Consider the following 26,051-nt stretch of genomic DNA (forward strand, 5'->3'; position numbering starts at 1 on the left):
TCGGGGCTACAGGGATCAGATTTATAAGGGCTAGGTGGGGTGTTGTGTAGCAATATATTTGTTCACATTACATTTAAATTTCTGCATGTTGGTAGAGTCATAAAATCAGTTCAAGGAAAGAATTATTAGAGTAGAAAACTTTAGCATCTGGGGATCTTCATATTGAAGGAGTGGGATTTTGCTAAGCGTCCAATCAAGGGAATATCAGAGCAAGTTCGTCAGAGCATATTCTATTGAAGTATTTGTAAAACAAGCACTTTTTTTTTCCACTGCATGCTTTAAAAATTTTTTTTATTGCATTTTCACCCCAAACAAGTCACAGTGCCACTTTGATGTAGGGGGTACTATGTAGGGAGTTGAGTAGCAAGATGTCTGTTCACATTACATTTGAACTTTGGCATGTCAGTATCGTCAGGGAAGCGGGAACCCGGAAGGGAATTCCAAAGTTTAGCAGTTATAGGGAAGAAACTATTAGGATTGTAGGCTTTCTTACATATGGTGATTTCTAGTGTGTAGGGGTGAGATTTTGCTGCTTGTCGAGGGTATTTACACTGAATGATATCACAAAGAGAGATTACATAATAAAACTGCCATGCATTTTTTATCATCCATTTCCAAGTCTATACGACTTTCTTTCTTGCTTCTAATTTGAAAGGGAGAGAGATATGATATATAACAAATACTGCCCCAACAGGTCACAGGTGATCTTGTCTATTATTATATTAAACGCGAGTTTATGAACGCTTGTTTCCCTGAGGCTTTTTCTGCTTTACTGGACACAAAATACAACTTCTGAGATTTAGTTATATTTTTTCAAGTGTTTAAATTATTCCGTAATTTATAATTAACTGAACAAGTCACTCCTCTCTCTCTCTCGCTCATATATGAATATCTCTGCCATAACTCTGTTAATATAACCACTTTTTACTTTTTTTTTATTTGATAATGTCACTAAATTACGGCGTGAGTGATAAAAATAATTTTGGGTAAGCATTAAAATTTTTTTTTGTCCCCCTTAAATATTAGGTTGGGAATCATTTCGAGTTAATATCTATTGAGAAGCACACATTCTGTATTAAGGAATGTGTTAACAGTAGTTGAAGAATTACAAATTATCCAGAAATGGTTGTCAGTTGATTTAAAAAGAGAAACACCGTGATCTGAAACTGAACTGGGAAATGAAGGCTTACATTTATTATAAGAAAATTTCTAGAAATAATAAAAATAAAAGTTGTTTGTTTTGTCATTACTTTAATTTTTAAGTTGAAAAACAATCTTTTTATACGATAAAACTTGTGGAGAACATTTTCATTAGTAATATATATATATATATATATATATATATATATATGTGTGTGTGTGTTATGCAGAAAAATGCGAGCATGCAAAGTAATATGGTTAAGATTAAATTTGGAAAAGTAAAAGGACTAGTTGTTAAAACTGGAAAAGAAAAAAACAAGATATTCTAGTAAAAAAAAAATATAATAAATTTATAACTTTAAATATTGCAGCATTAAGAATTGATTATATAATGTTAAATTTAATTTTTTTTTTAAAGATTCGTAATGCTGCAATATTTTAAGTTATAAATTTATATTTTTTACTAGAATATTTTGTCTATTTCCAGTTTTAACAACTAGTCTTTTTACTTTACTATGTTTAATCTTAATCATATTACTTTTCATGCTCGCATTTTTCTATGTAATCCATGAGTTTTCCAAGCTTTGCTGTGTTAACAATCCATAAAAAAAATTATTACCAACTTCTTGACTAAATAAAAAAAATAAAATAAAAAACGTAATTAAGTAAATAGTCAGCAGTCAGTTTGGGCCAACGAGCCAAGGCGAAAGATCGGTTAGTGATTGAGCACAGCAACAGTGAATTATCAGCAACAGTACAGCTGAGCGACAGATCAGGACAGCAGTGAAGGGCAAACAATGCGGGCGTGCAACAAAGGAAAACATTGTAGGGGGGGGGCAAAATATGAGAGAATATATTATATATATTATTGCTGTTGTCTTCGAAAATTGGGCATCTCCATTTTTCCCTGTGTTAGCACTTTGCTACAAACCCTGGGGAACTTTCCTTTTTATTTATATATTTTTTTTACGTCATCATCTCTGCTGTACCCAGCTGATTTGAGGTAGCGTAATAGATTTGGTTGCTATGGTAACCACAGCCAATCAGCAAAAACCGTCTCTTCGTTCCTTACAGATTTTGAAAAGGTTTGAATGCTAGTAATTTTATAACTTTTGTTTTACTGAACGAAAATTGAACACGTTTTTTTTTAAATATAGCTGAGAAGGTGACCTATGAACTGTAAAAATTGTTTGAAATTTGGTTGCAAGATGAGTAAGTGGTGAAGCTTTAAAGCACTTCTAAATGATTAAAACTAACACTTAACCATGTATTCAAACACGTAGTGTTTTAATGACATTTGTTTTTTCGATAAAATATTTTTATATGCTTGTTGTTATTTATTTTCTGTAAATGTGAAAATTACAAATATTAAACAAAAAATAAAGAATTAGGCACAAGGCCAACTCAAAATAATGAAAGGAGGGTCTGTAGTCATCCTTGTCACTGTATATTTTTACTTGTCTAAGAAGTATCCCTAGTTAAAGTTTTCACCCGCAACAATCTTCAAATTTTCAAACGCGCCTCTGTCGTATCAAAGAACCTAAAAACAACAACAAAAGCTACAGGAATGTAAACAAAAAATAATAGAGATTTAAGTTTCGTTTTGTTTGTATCAAGGTTGAAAAGTGGAATTGGACGACATAATGTCAGATTAGCGTGGGAACGATTCCTTATTTTTTTTCTGCTGATTTTTATAACGAATCATCAATGGAAGATAGTCAATTGTAAATCTGACACCTGGATCAGATTTGTTTGTACCATTCAATTGTTTATACAATTAATGATTTAGTTTAACTAAAAGGCATGCCCTGAAAATGGACTTTGAACCGCGCCTGCCACTACTGCCTGATTATTAATCTAAACAATCAAAGATTAACGTTTTTAAAGAAAGTTTGTGCATTATTTTAGTTTTGATTGGAATTTGGTCAAGTTGAAATTCTTTCGGTTTTCATTTGTTTCAAATAGATATAATTTAAAAGCAGCAGAAACAAAAAATGTATCTGTTTAAAAATCATGTCTATAGAATTATTGATAGACTTGATTCTAATCACTCGGAAGTTGCCTTAGACTACGTTTCGGCAGATTTAAAAAGGGAAGTGGAAGTTTGTTATTGTCACCCAAACTGTAAAACAACGGTAATTATTCTTTTCCTCCATTTTTTTATTTTAATTTTTTATTTCTCGTTTCCTTCTAATCTATTTTTATCATTTCCTCCCATGTTTCCGTTCACCGTCCTTTCTCAAGTGACCTTTCTACCTCAACTGTTCTACATCTATTAATCCAAGAACTCTCATCCATTTTTTTTTCAATGTGACCACACTGTCGAAGACTACTCTTCTACACATATCTCTCTACATCGTCAATATTTAATTTTCCTCCAAAGTTATAAGATCTAAGCTTGTCTTTACACAACCCACATTATGTACCCATTGTATCCTTCTCGGATCATTTATCACCATGCACGCATGTCCTCAACTCTCACTGGCTGGATGTAATTTTCATACATAATTACACTCCATGTTTTGCTGTATATTGAAGAGTTCCCACCTCAACCGCGTGGGTTTTATTTGTGCTTGCACAAACATCACGTCTGCTCTTTCCAGATTTTCACTCTTTTTCTGAACGGCTGCTTGCATATTTTCGACGTTTTCTTATGTGGTGTTTTGTTCATGATAGCTTTCAACATCATCCCAAGCGCATTAGATCGTTGTATATAGATGATATTAAACATAGATGCTACGGTAGTAGTCAGGCCTTTAGTTACCGTTTGTCTCCAGATGTTGCAGACTTTATCTTTGGGCTCCCAGCTGGTGTGTGTGTGTGTGTGTGTGTGTGTGTGTGTGTGTGCGCGTGTATATATATGTGTGTGTGTGTATATATATATATATATATATATATATATATATATATACACGCATGTGTATGTATATAGAGAGATATATAGATATATATATTAGTGGATAACTTTTCGATTTGTCAAGCGGTCTTTTTTGTTTCAGCTGACAGTTTGTATATTATGGCGCCCAGTAGTTGTTGTTCAGTCATATTCTCCTCTAGCGCTACCTTTCGTAACCTTTCATAACCTTTCGTAACCTTTCGTAACCTTTTTATAACCTTTCATAACCTATACAAATTTTAAAAAAATAATAGAACTATAAATACACTAAGCCGCAATAAAGAAAAAAACTGACAACAATCGCTCCTGACGACAATCGGGTGTACGGATTGAAAGCGCTTCAGCAGAATATGGCCGAACAACAACTACTGGGCGCCATAATATACAACATGCCAGCTGAAAAAAAAAACCGTTCGGCGAATTGAAAAGATACCCAACAAAATCGGAAAAAAGAACTGTCGTGTTTAATCAGACGTGATTGAATAATGACTTGCTGGCAAAATACACAAATATATTAGTGGATGTATGCATGGTTTTATCTCTATCCATAGGCTAATCGATGGGTGATGTCTAAAAGCAATAATCTAGACATCAGAAGAGATGAGACATTAAAAAAGCTCTTTAGGATGAAAGGTGATAATAAAGATCAACAAGATAAGAAACTTAGTGTGAGTGAAAGTGTCAATATATATATATGTGCATGAGAACTATATGTTTGTTATATAAAGAAGTCTAATATGGATCTAAGTGGAGACATACCTTGCCTTCTCTACTATATCTTTCCCCTCAGATTAAGACTATATGCAACAATGTAATTTTCTCTATTGTTAACAATTTTGTTTTTAAAATCGTTTCAATAAATTGAATTGATAATGAAACATAAGCTGAAACATGTATGCATATATGTAGCCAATAACTTTTGTATAAATAATTTCTTTTTACTATAATACAATAATTTCTCTCGGATCCATCCTTATCACTTCCTCCCATGTTTCTCTTGGCCTTCCTCTTACAACTGACCCTGCTACCTCAACTGTTCTATATCTCCTAACCCAATAACTCTCGTCCATTCTTTCAATGTGACCAAACCAACAACCCGTTCTGTACTTTGTTGATTTGATCACATTGAAGGAATAGAGTAATACGTATAATGAATTAAAATTGAGTAATGCCTTCAAAAATATTAAATTTCTTAAGAACTCATAACAGAGAAGTATCATTTTCGTTTATTCAATGTAATTCTTTAGCTTGACCGATTTTTCATTTTGTTGGACAGTAATTTCGGATGCACACGTTATCTAATACAATGACAGGTGTGACCGCTTTGTAAATGGCATAAATTTCTAAGACTGTAAAGTTCCACACAAATGCTACATTGCGATCTGGGATTTGTTATCAAAGAAAGTCTCAGCAATACTATAATTAAGTTTGACTTCTGTAATTCTTGTGAGTACATATTATTTTTTAAATATATTTATCAAGGTTTATTAGAACTTTTTCAGGATTTGGTATTATTTGGTACTATTTCTGCAAATGGAATTTAAAAAAATACTTTTTTAATATTTTTGTTATCAAAGAAAATCTTAGCAATACTAAACTTACGTTTGACTTTTGTAACTTTATAAATCAAAAGCTACATAAAAGTAACATTTTGTTGATCGCCATGTTTTTGATCTGTGGTCTGAAAAAATATTTGTATTAACAATCGATTTTAATATTTATATTTTTAATCTTGATCGATGCAAGTTTCGTATGCTACATTGCATTTTGGGATTGGTTTTTGTTTTATCAAAGAAAATTTCAGCAAATTGCATTTTACTTTTGTAACTCCTGTGAGTAGACATCCCCCCCTCCTCCCGACAAAAAGAAGGTGGATCTGTAAATTCACTCTTGTCCGTTCGTCTGTCCGCACTTTTCTCAATAAATATGCCTTGGAATCTTTTGAAATTTGACACATTAAACATATGAGTAAAAAAAAAAAAAAGTCACAGAACGGATTTTCCGGAAAAACTCCGGTCCCCCCCCCCAGGGGGTCCCTTTGGGGTTAAAATGGCTAAAATTGACACTTTAGTGCTTATTAAAAAAAATTGATGCCTTGGATTTTTATAAAACTTTCTGAAAAGTTGTAACTGATTTCTATATAATTTAGTTTGTCTATACGTCGCGATAACTCTTGGGTGTGCCCCAGGGGCTCTCTTTTAGGGCTAATAAAAACACTGTATTTTTTGGGACTATTTTGCCATATTTTTTACTGAAATTTTCTGTGCATGTCTATTTAGCATTTTTGCATGGTGTTGAACTCAAATTCAAATATGTTAAATATGTTAATGTCTTGGGTACTTTGGGCGCTAAATGGCGGGTGGGCAAATGACGGAGTTTGTCATTTCTTTTTTTTTTTTTTTTTTTGCATGGTGCAGAACTCAAATTTACATATGTCAAGGCCTAAAACTGCACCGTTTATTCATTTTCACCAGGATTTGACGTCCCCTGGGGACTTTTGGGGCTACATGGGGGGGGGGCAAATGCTAAACTAGTCATTTTTATGCCTCGTTTCCTGTGCACTCATGGGGGACCATGCATGCTTCACTTTTTTTTCTTTTTTTTTTTTTTTTTTTTTTTTTTTTTGATATATCTACCAACGTTTACTGGAATTTTTTCAGGATTTAGTATCATCTGGTACTATTTCTAGATCTTTTCACCATTTTTATTAATAAAAAAAAAAAATTATTTTTACAATACCATATACTTCATTATTCGTGATACTCCGTACACTTTTTTAAAAAATTGTATTTTCACCCCAAACAGGGCACAGTGCCACTTTGATGTAGGCGACTACTATCTGGGACATAATTTGCCGGGATAATATGTAGCGAGTTGAGCAGTAAGATGTTTGTTCACATTACACTTGAACGTCTGCATGTACAGTCAGGGAAGCAGGGACCCGGAAGGGAATTCCAAAATCTAGCAGTCTAATGGAAGAAGAAACTATTGAGTAGAAAGCTTTCTTACATCTAGGGGTTTCTTCTGTGTAGGGGTGGGATTTTGCTGTTTGTCGAGGGTATCTACCTCGGGTGAGGACAAGAGCTTGTAGTTCGTTGGAGCACCTATCATTAAAATACTTGTAAAATAAGGGACGCAACATTTCATCGACGGAATTAAATGATGTTCCTCTTTTGCCCTCTGCGACTGCAATTCAATTGTAACACACTATTCAATTGTAACACACTATTCAATTGTAACACACTATTGCTTCCAGTTCTGCTGTTTCAAATATTGTTTCTTTAAGTTTAACTATCGGAAACTGTCGGTCTTCAAAGAAATTCGTCTTGATAAGAAATATTTGTTTTAGGGTTCGAATCCTGAAATGACGATCACAAATTGTGACAGGCCATGTACTGAACCTACTTTTAAGGTTGCAGATGATTACTTGGCCGTTCAAGTGATGTGACTAAGAATTTAGAAAAAAACAATGTTATTTCATTTTACTAGTGGATCACCATTTATCAAGGTAAAAAGCCACTTGAGGATACATGTTTTAATGTGTGACCAATATATTGGGGTAAACCATAAATCCACAGAATGTAGATATCATAATATAAATGTGATGTCTCAACATAGAACTTATTTATATTAATAGGTGTTCATTTAATGAAGATGTTATCAATACTTTCGATTGAATGACAACCATCGATTTGAATACTGCCAATCTAATGATCATTAATGACATCATAGTTGTTGAATATTAGAAAGGGAACCTTGGTTTTACTTTCGGCAAATTTATAACTCTCGCTTCCCTTATTTTCTACTTTAATCCTTACATTCCATAAACAATGCTTCTGACAAAGGAGGAATAATTGCTGTTTTCTGAGTTGGAATTCATGAATGCAACATTTATTATTGTCTAGATTTTTATCTTGAAACTTTTTTCCTCATTTTAGTTTAAATCAAGTGGCTTTGTGTCTTGTCTGGAGTGATTTCCGTATTTTTTTTTTAATTCCAGCAAATGTTTACGTCTTATCAGCATTCATGACGATCCACCCATTTGTTGTGTAATTTATGTATTTTTTATTTTTATTTGTTTTATGTTTTTTTATTTAAGTTTTGTGTTTTTTTTTTTTTTAAAAGGTGGTCATAGAGAAATTGGGTGCAGAAGAAGCCAATATCAAAGCCGATTTGACCAAAGGTCAGCAGCTTGTGGCCGAAGGAAATACCCCGAGCTTTGTTGCACAGAAAACCAAAGAACTGAAGGCAAAATACAAAGAGACAATAAAACTGGCTGAAAAAAAATTCCACAAATTAAAGGTAGGAAGCGTTCATTTTTTTATTTAAATCTTTAACACTTCTAGTGTTTTTGCACCCCCTCCTTCGTGTGCCTTTACCATCCACCTTCACTCCTTCGTGTGCCTTTACCAAGCCCCTCCACTCCTTCGTGTGCCTTTACCATCCTCCTCCACTCCTTCGTGTGCCTTTACCATCCGCCTTCACTCCTTCGTGTGTCTTTATCATTCCTCTCCACTCCTTCGTGTGCTTTTACCAAGCCCCTCCACTCCTTCGTGTGCCTTTACCAAGCCCCTCAACTCCTTCGTGTGCCTTTACCAAGCCCCTCCACTCCTTCGTGTGCCTTTACCATCATCCTCCACTCCTTCGTGTGCCTTTACCATCCTCCTCCACTCCTTCGTGTGCCTTTACCATCATCCTCCACTCCTTCGTGTGCCTTTACCATCATCCTCCACTCCTTCGTGTGCTTTTACCAAGCCCCTCCACTCCTTCGTGTGCCTTTACCAAGCCCCTCCACTCCTTCGTGTGCCTTTACCAAGCCCCTCCACTCCTTCGTGTGCCTTTACCATCATCCTCCACTCCTTCGTGTGCCTTTACCATCCTCCTCCACTCCTTCGTGTGCCTTTACCATCATCCTCCACTCCTTCGTGTGCTTTTACCAAGCCCCTCCACTCCTTCGTGTGCCTTTACCAAGCCCCTCCACTCCTTCGTGTGCCTTTACCAAGCCCCTCCACTCCTTCGTGTGCCTTTACCAAGCCCCTCCACTCCTTCGTGTGCCTTTACCAAGCCCCTCCACTCCTTCGTGTGCCTTTACCATCATCCTCCACTCCTTCGTGTGCCTTTACCATCCTCCTCCACTCCTTCGTGTGCCTTTACCATCATCCTCCACTCCATCTTCTGAATAAAAGTGATGTTAGTTTTTCCTTTACATTTAAGTGAAACTTTTTAAAAACATTTTTCATGGTTTTATATGAACACGTATATACAAATATGATTCGAAATTTATTTTCTTTGCTTGCATATTCCTCTTGATCATTCATTTCATAAGAATTAGATGATTTTACTGGTGACATTCGTTTCTCTGACATCTTTCTAGTTAGAATTATTTCTAGAAAAACATCTGGTACTTAAGGAGAGATCATGTGAAGGTTGGCAACATTCTTAAGAGAAAGTTTTTTTGAGGAACGAAATGGATTCGAACTTGGCACACCTAGGTCGTCATTCAATGTCATTAACCACTGATCCACCCTAACTTCACACTTTTTTTGATTGGTTAATATTACCCCTAGTACATATTTAGCGATACTAGCTAACTCACTATCGCTTAGTTTGCTATCTGTAATACTTAAACCAAAATGCTAAATAATAAACCTATATTATTTGAATTCTCCAGATTACTGTTCTCATCTTGAGTGTCATTTTCATAACGTTTCGGTTGATGCAACCTTCAAGAGTATCTTGTCGAACTCAGGAATGTTTCTTTCAAACTCGGTAATTTGGACGAAATTTTGAACAGAACGAAAGCATGCTATTCCCATGAAATAAATAAAGGGTTCTGTTTGAAATTCCGCCCAAATTCCCAAGTTCAACAAGATACTCCTGAAGAAAGTCGGAGGTTACATCGACTAAAACGTTGTGAAAATGAGACTCAAGATGAGAACAGTAATCCGATTAATTCAAATAATATGACTAACCAATCGTTATCTAAAAACTTGAGAAACGTAATTAACATGTTCTTAATAAGTTTGTAGTAAACACAAAACTTTTGCATTTATTCAAATAGATATTAATATTTTGGTAATTTTATTTATCTTTAAAAAGACACCTCCAAGAAATGAAAAGAGAAAATCAATTTGACTGAGCAATGGTGTGTGTGCTTTTTTTATTTTTTTAATTTTTTTTTTTAATTTTTTTTTTTTTTACTTGATTGGATTTAAAAACAATACAAAAATGTGTTCGCTCACAGAAAAGAGCAGTAAATCAACATCTTTTTCTCTACGTAACATCGTTAATAGGATAAAAAAAAGATAGAAGTCAGTCATCTTCTCGTTCTGAATTCTTGCTTATACCTCGTACATCTGTCTTTGTAGTTAGTTTAATTTAAATTACTTTCTCTGAAAAGTAATCAGCAATAAAGATTCTAATTATTTTTATTTTATTAAATCACTTTATTTACTGTAATTATCGACAAAGATATTGCATATATATGGTGAAAATAAAATGATAAAATTACAAATGAATAACACCAAATATTTATGAACCTTTTACAAAATATTTATGCAAATGAACCATAGAAATTTTGATCTTTGGCTGTTCGTCTTCACTAATATATACAGCATTTCAAAATACTGTGTTGTATTATTGATTTAAATAGCGGTGGTCTGTTTTTATATATGAAAGCGATAAATGAAAAAAAAACTTTTAAATTTATTCTTCTAAATGTATATTTATTTAATTTGTAATTCCTTAAGACGTGTGTGTGACTACTTCATTTAATCACATAAATTAATATACAAAAGTATAAATTTATGCGTAAACTTAAAGTATTTACTTCAACAGTTCTCAATACGTATGTATATATATATATGTCATCCACATACAGTAATGTTTCGCTGTTTCACAGCTCATCAGTGCGGCTCATCAAGCCAGGATCGAAACCTGACCGCCAAATGACAGTCAAGGCTTCTCATCATTATGCTATACGGCTGCTGCTGTGAGAGTAATGAATTTAACGATGTTTTGACATCGTCCAAATGCCTCCGCTCGATTTGTTTACACAAAGAGCTTCATATATATATATAATATATATATATATATATAAACTACTTCATTTACTCGCATAAAATTAATATACGAAAGTATAGATTTATGCGTAAACTTTAAGTATTTACTTCAAAAGTGCTCAATACGTAGGTAGAGCTAGTTAGTAATTTATAAAATATATATGGCGATTAAGCTACACTGAATATTCGGCGTTTCATCCACTCTAGAATTCCTCAGGCTTATGCGCGAATTCTGTAGTTGTTTATCGTTTTTATATGGTCCTCTTCTATTGAGGATTTAGTTAGCCAATCAGCTTTCTAGGATTGGCTTACTAAATCCTCAATAGAAGAGGACTATATAAAAACGATAAACAACTACAGAATTCGCGCATAAGCCTGAGGAATTCTAGAGTGGATGAAACGCCGAATATTCAGTGTAGCTTAATCGCCATATATATTTTATAAATTATATATATATATATATATTATATTAAACACATGTTATTGCATGTGACAACAGTGCTATGAAAGGTGTGAGAGCATGGTCTTATAAAGTAAAGTTTTCCCCTATAGAAATGACCGGAATAGCTTTATAAACAAAAGCTATATAAAAGAATAGCTTTATTCTTTTTCATCATATTGTATGAAAAAATAAAAGGGTGTGTTTCCAACTGATATTAATATTTAATCTCATTCCATATTTTGTATTCCTTTTAGTCATTAATAGACGAAGGGGGAGAATAACTTATCCTAACACTTACATCTACTACACCTGCTAATCATTTCACCGGTGACATGTTTTTATCATATTACTTTAAAAACATTTTCAGGGCGATTGTTTGGCATTTGGAGGAATTAGCCTATGCTAGTGAAAAAAGAAATAAGAATTTATTAAAAACAAAAAAAAAAAACAAAAAAAAAGCTAAGAGTAACAAACACGGAAATAAACACAATCGCGTGCGCGCACACACACACACACACACACACTTCTCTTAAAGTAAAATTGTCTCCACAAAAAAGAAAAAAGTCATAAAGTTAATAGCTTTACAACTCGCATACACATGAAACACAGAAATCGCTAAGAAACCAAGGTTAACCATAAATTAATGTATTTACTAATCTTTCTCTCTTTAGTAATAAGAGCACAAATTTCAACATCAAACGTAAAACACAAATGAAAAGAATTAAAATGTTAGTGACGTCACTTTATTTTAAATACAGGGTATCTAAGGTCAAGGGTGCGACTTCCATTCTAGAAACGTTGATTTAATTTGAATAAAATAAAATACGCATCAAGTGCGCTTGAAAGCCAAATCACAACGTAATATTAAGGAAAAGAAACATATTTTACTTGCTTGAAATTCATAAAATATTTCGGAGCAGGGTATCTCAATAAAGTGTATGTGATGCCTCAGTTCAGTTTCAAGAGACAATGGATACCCGCTGTAAGTGTAGCCGTGTATATAATTGGGAGGCAAGGATTGCACATTTCCAACCCCACCTCTCCTGAATCGGCACTGCTTGAGTTCAGTGGCAAGGAGAAGTGCTAGGCAACTAGAAACAATGCCGAGATAAGCGGAGAACACGTACAGCATCTGGAATTCCCAAATGGTCACCCATTTTAGTAATGACCAGGCTCAACGTTACTTAACTTAGGTGATCTACCGGGAACCGGTGTGTCACTGTGAATTATGCCATATAAACACTTTAAATTATCTCAACTTACTACATAAATATGCTATGCCACGTCTCCAAGAGATGTTTAGGAATAAAGAATGATACTTCCAGAAGGATGCAGCACCTCCCACCATCATCATGCGTCAGAGCCTAGCTTGATGGTCACCTGCCAAACAGATAAGTAGGATGAAGAGGAAGTAATGAGTGCTATCCACACTCACAAAATTTGATCCCCCATGGATTGGGGAGGGGGGCATATTAAACACAAGGTTAACACCACAAACCCAGCTACGATGAATGAGTTGAAAGCAGCCATTGAAAGAGGATGTGCCAACAAACTAATTGAACTGATTAAAAACGTTGACCGTTGTCAGTTCGTGAACCACAATGGCCAAAAATTTGACCACTTTTGATAATTAACTGGTTTTTATATTTGTTTACTGCATTTTGATGTCTGAAAGTTTTCTTTATTAGAATACAAGAAACCTTCTTTACCACCAATAGCAATGGCCAAGAACACATTGCCTGAAAGTACTTCTTTTAAACTCCTCGGCCTAACGTTTACAGGGAATATGAACTGGAATAGATAAATTGAGAGCATTGCCAAGGCTGCTGCAAGGAAGGTTGGCTCCCTCTACTGTGCTAGAAAACTACTTACGCCTGACAGTATCCTATACCTCTATAAGGCTACCATTCGCTCATGTATAGAGTACTGTTGTCACATCTGGGCTGGTGCATCTGCTGCTTGTCTCTCGCTCCTGGACAGGGTTCAAAAGAGAGTCGCCAACCTGATATGTCCTGAACTGTCATCTGGGCTTCAGCCTCTGTCCCATTGACGAGATGTTGCATCCCTCTGCCTGTTCTACAAATACTTTAACGGTGAATGCTCTGACGAACTGCAAACACTTGTACCTCCCCGACATAACTACCCCCGACAAACCCGACAAGCTACTAAGTCTCATCCCTTTACAGTAGAGATCCCTAGGTGCAAGAAAGCCTTTTACTCCAATAGTTTCTTCCCCAGAACTGCGGGTCTTTGGAACTCCCTTCCGGGATTCTGCTTTCCCAACTGCACTGATATGCAGAAGTTCAAGTGTAATGTTAACAAACATCTTTCTACTCATCTCCCTTCATAATGACCCTGCTAATTAAGTCCCTAATAGTAGCCCCCTGCTTCAAAGTGGCACTGTGCCTTGTTTGGGGTGAAAATTGAATGTAAAAAAAAAAAATAAATAAATAAATGTTAATTTTGGGGTTATTTAAAGAGTGTGTTCATTTTATTGGGACACCCTGTATATATTAGGAACTCTGCGATACAACGATACAGTTTGTCTGACAAAAAGCGGTTGTTTGTGTATCTTTTTAACACTAAAAGTAGTTCTGTTTTCATAGTGGAATGATATTGATTACTAAAAAATGCATAACAGATCTACAAATAAAAAAGGAAAGAAAGATTAGTCGAATTTGAATATCATTTTGATTGATTTAAACAAACCGGAGTGCTTGCCAAAAAAAAAAAAAAAAGGGTATTTTTCGATTGTGTAGCTTTTTAGAATCCCAAATTCACCTTTGAAAAAAAAAAACGGCAATTTGGAGCCGTGGTATTACCTAGGACTGCAGTTTCATAGTATCACCTATCATGAAATTATAGTACAGTGGTTAACCTAAGTACATTTTATACTTATTATAGATATAGATCTATCTTAAAGCATATGGAGCTTTTTGTCTAAATTCGCTCAAAGTAACACAAATAAAAACGAATGGCATGTATAAAAAGAGAGAATTCTACCTTTTAGCGGGAATTGGCTCTGTGGTAGAACGTAGGGCCTCAGTTTCTGGTGTACCAGTTTCGAATCTCACTGGGTTCAGCCTGGATAATCATATTATAAGATATATGGGGACATCACATTAGTGAAAGGAAAAATTATTTTTAACTAGCATTTAGGTAAAATGCTTTTCTGTAGAAATAGTTGAATTCGTTCAAACTATGCCGCATAAAAATAAACAAAAGACATTTCTCTCTATCTATAGTTATATAGCTTTACATGCATTTTATATTTATTGTATATATTATTTACATTTTACAAGTTTTAACTAAACTATTTATGAATGTTTATCATCAACGTTTCATAATTCAATGTATTTTTTACCCAGAACCTTCTTCCACACAGAAATTCGAAGAAAAAAGATAAAAAAACGCTTCTGTGTGACATGAAAAGAAATTGGAATCTTGGGAAGATCTCTATCATTCTAATTATTATAGGAGCAACTGGACTCATAAAAAAAAACATTTCAAAAACTACCTGGCAAATATACCAGGTTAACCAAGTGCAAGAGAGATTCAAACAATTACAATTAAAGGGGCGGTCAGAAACTTAAAAAGATTTCTCGGTTGGAACATCTGAGTTAGTGGTGAATGTTTGGCACCGGTAGGATTCCCCATCCCCAGCTTAAATTGATAATGTTTTAAAGTCAACTTAGCAATTTTTTTTTCAAATGTCGTCTGTTGTTTTTTTTATCTTCTATTTGATAATATTGTTCTTAGAAAGTTTTCAAACTATATATTTGTTCTTTATCTCAAAAATGCAGGTTCAGGCCCGCGTGTACATAAACCCCCCCCCCCTTTCTCTTTAATGGAATGTTGGCCTAGAACAATGGATAAGTTAATGATAAAATTGTCTTCCTTTTTAAAACTTAATTGTTTGGTTTGACGAGAGATCAGAGGAGGTAAGAGAATTACTGTGAACATTTGTTAAATAGCTTTTTAATTAATCTACTCAGATATGAGAGAAATAGTCTTATTGCTATTAATAATAAATGCTGCCAGAGGGTTCTAATGGGCGTAAGCAAGATAATATTGATTATTTTCCTTCGCTGATGAATTGAACAATCACTCGAATAACACTGGAAAGTAGAATCCAGAGGTTTGCGGCGATTTGATGCTTATTCACGCCATACGCATATTAACCTATATATGGCTTCTTTGATACTCTGAGAATTTTAATGCTTCTGTGACCTGTGTCATACTTGTGTACACACACACACACTAGCAAGGAGATCCGACGTTGACCGGGATTGAAGGAGGATTGTTGAAATTGTCCATTTCTCAATCAAATTGACTGATTGCTCTGGTTAGGGACCCACTGCACTGCAAAGAAAGCAAACTTTACATGCCTTCCCGCAGTGACTTAATCAATAAAACATTGTAGTCTACATTGCACTGTAGAGAACTTAGTTTAATTTTATTAAATTATTTTTATATAATGGCTTGAAATTCAAGTCAAGTATCATAGTTCAACTGTACCCTAAACAGAAACGTCCATTTCAAACGCGCCCCTGTCTAATAAAAGAATTTACGGTTGATTTTATACGCCGCACATTTGATTGTGCGGTGATAAAACTTCTCAAATGTGTTTGTGACGTTAGGCTTTATTAGATGTTCTAAATGGGTCTGCTCCTTCTTGAATCGCATTTTTCGTTTATCGATTAATGCTACTTATCAATCATCCCGATACAAAACCTATCTAAAACACTCCTAGACAGTGTATTTGTGAAATTTCATAAAAATCAACTCGGCTGTTTCGGAGTCCATAGGAACGAAGCCAAATGCAAAGTGCCTTATATATATATATATATATATATATATATATATATATATATATATATATATATATATATATATATAAATCTAGTGTTTCCTTTTCAGATTAAATGTTTTTAACTCATTTCAAAGTGTTTTTTAACATATTAACTGTTTGCTCATATATATATATATATATATATATATATATATATATATATATATATATAGTAGTAATTTATAAAATATATATGGCGATTAAGCTACACTGAATATTCCGCGTTTCATCCACTCTAGAATCGCCATATATATTTTATAACTTACTAACTACCTCTACCTACGTATTGAGAACTTTTGAAGTAAATACTTACAGTTTACGCATAAATCTATACTTTCGTATATTCATTTTACGTGAGTAAATTAAGTAGCTATATATATATATATATATATATATATATATATATATATATTAGCAGGCCACCCGGCATTGCGTGGTCGTAGAATACGCTTAAATATGATATTTTGATTAATGCAGATTTCGTATTTATTATATTCTATTGGACCCGATATATAATAATGATTATAAAAAAAAAAAAAAAAAAAAAAGACCCGTGCGCCATCACCGAAAATCGAAACCAAAACGTGTAGCTTACGATTTACTTTTTCCTTTGACGTTAATGCATTAGCTATGAAGACATGTTTGTTGCAAGGTTAAAAATTAAAAACATGATTCAATAGATATTACGTTACGCATGCATATTCGTAATGCCGTCGTTCGACAATTTTTTTTAATTTTCGCACTTTTGCGCCGATTTTCCTCGGCTAAAATCCAAATATAAAGTTTCGCATGGGTTCGAATATCCTATATATTAAGTTTCATGTCCGTAGACAAAAAACTGACAGGAATTTAGTAGGCAAATATTTTAAACAAATATATATATACACATACATAAATATATATGGACACATACATAAATATATATGGACACATACATAAATATATATGGACACATACATAAATATATATGGACACATACATAAATATATATATACACATACATAAATATATATATATATATGGACACAAGTTTGTGTTTAGTATAAACTTTTTATGTAAATATTACGCAAGTACAAATCATATTGAATATCTGCATGAATAAAATTACACGTAATAATTAACTAAAGATGATCATCCTATAAAACACACCGAAAAAACTAATATAGAATTAATTAAAAATGAATGTTTAAAAGAATATGCAAATTAGCTAGATCTTTTGCAGATGAACGCAATTCCACATATATATTCATATATCGTGTGTGAAACAATGACTTAAAACGACCCTGGTGTAAAACAAAGCTAAAAAATATATTAATTATTTTTTGTAGGGTGTGTATTTCTTTCTTTCATGTGTGTGTGTGTGTGTGTGAATATACATATATACAGGTTTGGTTGTATATCGGAGTTTTTGTTTCTTTGTTTATTTTTCTTAGTAATATTTTCGATGTGGCAAATAAGCTTTCCGGTTTCAGGTGGTTGTTGATAACATATGGCTCCGAGGGTTTATATTTCGGTTATCTCAATATAGAGCTTTTTGTCTTCGTGACCATCAACAGAAACAGGTTATATAAATAAATATACAAAACATAAATAAATGAACTAAAATAAATAATATAGCTAAACAAAAAAATAAATAAACATCACTCAACCACGCCCTTTCCCTCTTCTCTGCCAAAACATTTGAGAAAATTATAAATATTAAACCACACACACACACACACACACACACACACACAATAGTAAATCTTTCTAAAAAAAAAAAAATCTCGCGTCTTAATGACGATCACTAAGATAGAAATAGAGGTGACTGAAATATGAACACTCGAAGCCGTATTATCTCAACAACCACCTGAAACCAGAAAGTTTATTAGTCGCATCGAGAACATTACTAAGACGAGAAAACACCCTGGTGTTCAAGCAAAATCAAACATGCACACTCGCACGTACTCTCACACTCACGCACACACATACACACACATTATACTTAACGTGAATTAATCAACGTTTGTTTTGCTAATGATTTTTCCTATATACATTAATCACACGCAATACGCATTAAAATATATTTTAGTTCTGGTATTGAGTTATGTATAGAAAACTGTATGTTCAAATTAACTATAATTTCTAAATAGCTTTACAAATCAACCATCTCTCTCTCTCTCTCTCTCTCTCTCTCTCTCTTTTTCTTTCTCTCTCTCTTTCTCTCTCTTTCTCTTTCTCTCTTTCGTTCTCTCTCTCTTTTTCTCTCTTTTCTCTCTCTCTTTTTCTCAGTTATCTTTGTAGTTCTCTTGCCTTCTCTCACTATAATTCAACCACTTCATAATATTTCAGAGTATCTCTGAGCATTTAGAGAAAAAGTGACTCTTTTCTCGGCGTTTTCTATCTTACTTAGATATGCGTCTGTATACACACCATAAACACATATGTAAATTAAATTCGCAAAATAAAATTCCTATGGAAAATTACTGCTATAATACTACAAAAAAAAAAAAAAAAAGGAAACGAAAGGGCATCCATCCTAGGCAGGTTGAACCGGCTTCCTACAAAGGAGGAAGATTCTAGGGAAAATTAAATTCACCAGCGATCCTTATTCGCATGTATATCTCAGTCTGGGGAGATGATGACATTTCTTCTCTTTTTTTTTTTTTTTTTTTTTTTTTTTTTTAACGAGGTGTCGCCGTGTTCCCATCTGTAGTGCCTGTTATTCTTGATTTGTCACCCATCTGATAGTGACCAAGCTCAACGTCGCTTAACTTTTGTTTTCTAACAAGAAACTCAGTGTGTCACCATTACTACTACTATTATTAATAATAAAAAAAACTTCAGAAAAGATCTTCACTAGTTTATGAATTTTGAAATAAAATCAAAGTCGTATGGTTGTGACTCAACATCTAATGAGTAAAATACTTGTCTTTTTCTAGTTCCCAGATAAAACCATTTCAAGTATTGAAGGAAACAAAGAAAATAAATAGCAAGTCAGACAATCACATCAGACATATCTAGATGCCTGAAATGAAACTGGAAAGAAATATTTTAATTTATTTATTTAATTTTTTTTTTAGATCATCAGAAATGGTAATAATTCATATAAAAAATTACTGACGTAATTCTATAGTTATACATGAATATTTAAGTAACATCTCTATGTAAATAGTGCGTGCAAACACTCGCAGAGTACATATTTTTTCGTTATTTAACAGAACGTGTACATTTACATATCTACTTTTATTCGTCCCGACAATTCAATATCCGTTATAAATTTAACGATACAATACAAACTTCATACACACTAGAATAGTATCAAGACCTGGTCCTTTTATGACCTTGCCCCTAAAAATGCTAGGTCACGTGATATTTTTGTGGCATCTGACAAAAAAAAGCATACCTTCTCATGAAAATAATCTGTTGCTACAAAAATGAGACAAAAAGAGCTATTTTTTCAATCAATTTCAAATCGAACCTTACTTTGCAGCACACAAGCATCTGCGTCAATATTGCTATAAATTTATGACTGATAAATTGTCTCCCATTGACATTCGCGTCAAGACCTAGTATGAGGGGGGGGGGTTTGTATCGCAATATTACTAGAGTAACCAAAACCAAATACTCACGTTCTAAAAACATGAGATTTTCCTATTCCCGTGTTTCAAACTGTTGTCCTCATCTTTATTATACTCACAACTTCTCGGCTGTTGGATTATCCGGCCTTCTTCAGACATCATAATCTGTAACCTTCTCATAATTTCAAACAACCGTTTTAATCACTAGGGTAGACTACTCTTACTCTGCATTTAATGTCTTTTAGGTTACAGTTAATTTGGGACATGTTATAAGAGCACTCTACTCTGTCGAGTAAATAAAATGTTGTTTTAAACAAGGTTGTGAAATCGGAAGATCTAAGATCTGACTCCAACTCCTTATTTGAAAGTCTTTCAATATTCAGAAATATTAATTTTCAGAGATTAGAAAATCCTACTCCTAGCATTCCTACGACTTCTTCCAAAACCTCCGACTCATTATTTTAAACTCTTCCAATATTCAAATTGCCTGCTGATTCTGCAGAGATTTAAAAATCTGACTCTGCGCATTCCTACGAGCTTGATTCTGACTCATTCCAAAACCTCTGACTACGCAACCCCGGATTTAAATTTCAAAAGTACACCTGAAGAAGGCCAGAAGGTGCAATGGCCAAAAAGTTTTCTTTTTTTTTTTTTTCGAAGGCATCACCACTTATCAAGGCCAAGAGGCCACTCCAGGATGGTGAAAGAGTGTACTTGGACAATAAAGTAATCATTAGTAATGGAAATTCAGTAAATTTGTTAACTTATATGGAACGGCTCATCAAAAACTTGTTTACGTTAGACTTGAAGATAACCATATTGTAGTCAGCTGGAAAGCAGGAAAACGGAAGACGATTCCATAGGCGTGAAGTTCTACGAAAGAAGCTTTGTTCATGGAATCTACGTTTAGGTTTAGGCACAGATAAAGAGTGAGGGAAATTGTTAATAGTGTTTTCTGCTAGACGGATGTTTCTTGTGAAAGCTTGGCGAGGGGGGGGACCATAGATTGAAGCTCGGTCGAACGCTTTCCATGAAAATAACGATAAAGTAGAGACAAACTCACAACATCTCTTCTGTGAGAAAGAGGTTGCAGGGAAGAGAAACGGACATCTTTTACGAGGCTACGAAGTCTATTTTGAACTCTATAAAGGTAGGATAAGTCCTTTCTAGCGGCTCCTGCCGAGATGTGGCAACAGTACTCCATCCTAATATGCTGATAGACATGTATTAATTCACACAAAATTAGACTCCTAGAATAGAATTCCAAAATATACGACTCCAATTCCTTGTTTTAAAATCTTCCAATTATCTGTTGATTCCTCGGAGATTGAAAAATCTGGCCTCAACTTAGACTTTTAGTATTTTTATGAGTCCAACTAAAACCTTTAAATTCCGAAAGATCGGTTTAAAATTTTCAGATGTTCATTGACTTTGACAAAATATACTTGAAAAGGGTCAAAGAGTGCAATAACTGAAAACCGAAACATCTATTTCTAGTGGACAGTTGGTATCTGTCTGAAGCCGAACCTATACTATTACTTCTATTAATGTTGTACTATCTTTCAATGTGTTCTAATGTCATGATGCCACCTACCTAGGCATTACCTCCTCCTCTTTATTTGGCAGGGGACTGTAGTATCTGTTTTGCTGTCATAATAACGTCTTAAGCATAAGCTTCTGCTTTGAGGAAGAAAGGGAAAGTGCTGTATATGCTCGTTCGTCATAATACGATTGCTCCCAGGTATTACCTCTTCCTTTTTGGGGAAGGAGGAGACAGTATAGTATATGTTCGTTATACTCTGTATACTAGCAAAAATGTGATTGGAATGAGTATAGTATTACTAGTATGAATAATGTTGATGGATTTATATTTGAAAACCTGAAGAAGGCCGAAGAGTGCAATGGGCGAAACATGCAAAAAATTGTTGGTGCATGCATTTGTTTGCACAAAGCAGGTTTAAATAAGTCGACGAAATATTCACTCGATGATAAATGTGATATCGGCTGTAGCTGTTTCGAATATGTTTGACTTGAGCATATCAAGTGATTGACATCCAAAGGTCATTGTGAAAGTCGCTTTTGTTTTGTCTACAAACTTGAAGATTTTGACGTAAAAGCTGTTCGTTTTGGATGGAACTACGAGAAAAACAAATGAAAATTAATGGCATAATCTTTGCACACTTTCTGAATGTACAATCCTTTCATTTTGTTCGGTGCGTTACTAAAGTTTTTATTCTTATCAAAGGAAGCTCTCCATTGTTGTGGATCTGGTCAGTTGAATGTTCTGGAGGCCTACTAACAAGGTCTTTTACGAAAAATTATGCAAATACTTCTGCCACGAGTTTCACTAAACCAGTAGGTAGTGTTATATTCAAGCCGGAGAATGATAAAGGAACCGTTTTGTGACGATGATGATAATTGATGAAGATAACGTGTAAAGATCGGGTAAGATGCTGATATTTCTTTATTTCTACTTCTTTATGCAAACAGCAAATATTCATTTAACCTAATTTTGTTTCAACAGACAAAAATTCGGTCTGTGAGTTCCTATTTATTTGCCCCCCCCCCCAGAGAGCAGCGTTAGATACAAGTCATTCCAAAAATAAAGCCTCCTATTTTTATTTTTAATGAAAAATTTGAAGAGCTACGAAGACAGGAGTGGTACCATTAAAATGAGCAACCTTTTATGCTCTAGAATTTAATTTTCTACATAGTTACCACCACTCTTAGTGTGCAGGAGTGTCCAAAGCGTGCTTTGTCATACGAAGGTTGTTCCAAAAGTTAAAGAGCTATGAAAACAGAAGTGACACCATTAAAATGTGCGACCTTTTGAGCTCCATAATTTATTTTTCTACAGTGTCACCGCCACTTTTGATGCACTTTGCTGGGAATGCAATGACGTATCTCTGCTTCTGATGCACGTCCATGACAGTGATTGCTTTCTTAGAGTGTCACACCGTCAATATCTGCAACTGAGAAATTAGCCTTTTAGGCTATCATGACAATCCAATTAGTAATCCCCTCTGATCCGTTTGGGTGGAATAAAATATAGGAGACATTTTGGAACGCCTATCGTACAAAGTCGGTTTTAAATATGGTGAGAACCCAACTCTTTGAAAATGGGGCACTCTGAATTGGGGAAGGGGATAATAAACTGTTTTTATTCTGACTTCAGTTAATGAAGACAACGTAATGTGAGTAAAATCCACTCAAAGAGGGCATTTTGCGTTTAAACAAAATTAAAATCTCTGGAAAGATTTCTCCTTCACTGACTGAGGACAAAAAAAGTGTAACATTGTAACAGATACTTCACTTTGCTCCTAGCCAAAGGGTGTTTCTTGAATACTTTTTTGGTTAAATTGTAGACGGTATTTCTTGTTGATAAAATTACAATCTAAGTGTCATTTATGACATTTTTTGTGATCCAGGTACGGTTCTAAACTTCTTCACTCTTGAGCAAGGTGTTCAACTCTAAGCCATGCCCACTATCCTAAAATTCATCTTTCTCAGCTTTTTGCACCTTTGGCATTTTCTGACGTCATAATCTTATAAACTACTCAAGTTTCCCCTTCTACTGTCCTGGGTATGACACAAAATTGTATTTAGCAGTAAAATCTCTTGAGTGAGAAATGCCCCCTTAGTTACTGCTACTCCATTCTGATTTGGAGTGCTAGCACCTTTCAGGTCCCCAATTGACGAGTGAAATAAAACCTATCATTCACAAATGTTGGAATGGGGGCGTATGTACTAAAGAGTAAGCGATTAGCAAGGTCCAAAAGCCACTCGAGGATAAGAGTTTATCAGGTGGACGATTGTGAGGATTAGTGACAATGGTTACAACTGGTCAAGAGGACGGTTCAACAAGAATTTGTTAACATTGAACTTGAAAACAACCATGTTGTAATCAGCTGAGAAGCAGTCCTGTAATATTGACAAAATATATGCCTACCGAACCAAACATAAACGAAACACATGTACATATCCAACCTAAAATGACCTAACAACTGTTAGCATGCCGTAAAATCAAACGGTCAATTAAGCAAAGGATTCATTTGTCAAAAATTATCAAAATTCGGTTAACTTCCCCCAACCTTTCTCGACATGACAAAAAAAATCGGCATCTAGTTGTAAGGCCTCAGTTTGGGAGCTTTCGAGAGTGAAGATTCACTGTTTAGTTATCTCTTCTCCCAGGTCCACTTTATTTATTTATTTATTTATTTATTATTAACTCATGTTCACCCCAAATAAGGCATATTGTCACTTAGACGTAAAGGACTATATTTAGGACCATGCCTAGGAAAGATTAACAAGATATTGGTTTACGTTACATTTGAACTTCTGCATATCAGTATGGTCAGGGAAGCAGGTAGCAGGAAGGGAATTCCAAAGTCTAGCTGTTGGAGGGAAGAAACTATTAGAGTAGAAAGCTTTCTGACATTTAGGTACCTCAACAGTGAAGGGGTGTGATTTTGTTGCTAAGCAGATTTGTCGAGATTATGCATGTCGAGGGGGGCACAAGTGCAACGATATTGACAGTATCTGTCAGTTTCATCTATGGATTAAATAGATATATGAAACAATAGGTACGGCATAATCACATTGACACACCGATTCCCGTCAGATCACAGACTATTTTAAAGATATAAGCCAACAAAATATCTACAAATGAATCGTATATAAAACGTGTACTGTTTTTGCATAACATGATCTAACAACTACCGAGATGCCATGAAACCGACAATCAACCACAATTATTCAACAAAGATTCTTACGTCAAGAAGCAACAAAAACAGTATATATATATATATATATATATATATATATATATATATATATTATAAAACTCAAATGACCTTGTAACGATGTATGTAACTCACTTTCTGGTTTACGACATCCGGTTGCTCATGCGCGCATGACCTGCGCACTGAAATATTAACGTAATTATTTTGAAATTATTATTTAACATGGGAAGAGTGGGGTTTAAAATAACTTAAACGTAATACAGAAATGAATGATGTAAAAAAAAAAAAAAAAAAATCAGACAGTATTAACAATTGTTTATTTGGAGAATTTAAACGCAAAAAAAAAAAACAAACAAACAAAAGAACGTTTTTTGGGTCACTCTGTATTACTTACTTAGCAACCCTAATTTCCAGGTTCACTCCAACCCGTGCTGGTAATAATTGCTAGGACACAACTTATGAGTTAAATAAAAACTGTTTGCAAATTATACGACTACAACAGAAATTAATCAAATAAAAAACAATCATACACTTTCAGCATTAAATAAGTGAACGACTGTTGACAAACTGAACAATTAACCAATCAAAATTATCCAATGATTCATATGTCAAGAAGCGCCAAAAATAAGCTGCCCCATAATCCTTCTGGGTGTGGCACAAAACTTCTAGTGATAAGGACCCAATTTGGAACGTTTCAGGGTGTAAAAACACCCCTTAGTTATCATTACTCCGAGGTCTATTCTGACCTGGAGTGGAGTGTAGTACCTGTCAAAGTATCATCTATGAATTAAATAGATTTGTTTACAGAGTATTTTTTTACACAATATATACCTACAAAATAGATTAATCAAAAAGCCAATCGTATATAAAACGTGTCTACAGTGTTGCAGTCCCATAAAACCTAACAACCAATCAACCCAGATAATTAAACAAGAATTCTTTTCTTGAAAAAAAAAACAAAAAACATTACTTACTTTGCATGATTCAATTGCTTCGCGCACATCTTCAACTTTGTTAAAACAATGGTTCCCACTAATCCTTTGTCTCTCATCTTGTAAAATCCTCAGGATATTTTCTCGGGTCACTGCGTAATTTTGCCACGTGTTGCTTGCAGTACAAAACTTTTGCTTCTGTTGCAAAAATCCGTGCAAATGTTCCCACAATCTGTCCACCTGATTGTTGAAAGTCTGAATCTCGTCTCTTTTACGGTTGTCGGTTTATATAATTTTATGACTGAGCCTGAGAACTTCTTCATATTTTTAATTGTAGCAGGAGATTTCTGACTGCGTGTCCTAGAAAAAAAGGTATTTTTTTCATTAATTAAATGTAATACTAAAGAAAAATATATATATATTTTT

General features: G+C 34.2%; 1 protein-coding gene and 1 long non-coding RNA gene across 4 annotated transcripts in view; one reads left to right on the forward strand and one right to left on the reverse strand.

The window, feature by feature from the left end:
- The window catches only part of LOC145294137 (uncharacterized), a 90,731-nt gene extending 64,931 nt beyond the window's left edge, over positions 1-25,800 (reverse strand). Inside the window, exon 1 of the long non-coding RNA XR_013869827.1 lies at positions 25,668-25,800. This is a non-coding gene — a long non-coding RNA (uncharacterized LOC145294137). The remainder of the gene's footprint in view (positions 1-25,667) is intronic.
- LOC145294135 (nesprin-1-like) overlaps positions 1-26,051 on the forward strand; it is a 1,091,614-nt gene that overhangs the window by 285,392 nt on the left and 780,171 nt on the right. For all 3 annotated transcript variants that reach the window (XM_080141241.1, XM_080141242.1, XM_080141243.1), the window contains exon 24: positions 8,162-8,338. In XM_080141241.1, the coding sequence (XP_079997367.1) occupies positions 8,162-8,338 (177 nt within the window). The remainder of the gene's footprint in view (positions 1-8,161; positions 8,339-26,051) is intronic.

Source organism: Euprymna scolopes, chromosome 15 (genome assembly GCF_053919585.1).
Source record: "Euprymna scolopes isolate OS-2025 chromosome 15, ASM5391958v1, whole genome shotgun sequence".
Classification (NCBI taxonomy): domain Eukaryota; kingdom Metazoa; phylum Mollusca; class Cephalopoda; order Sepiida; family Sepiolidae; genus Euprymna; species Euprymna scolopes.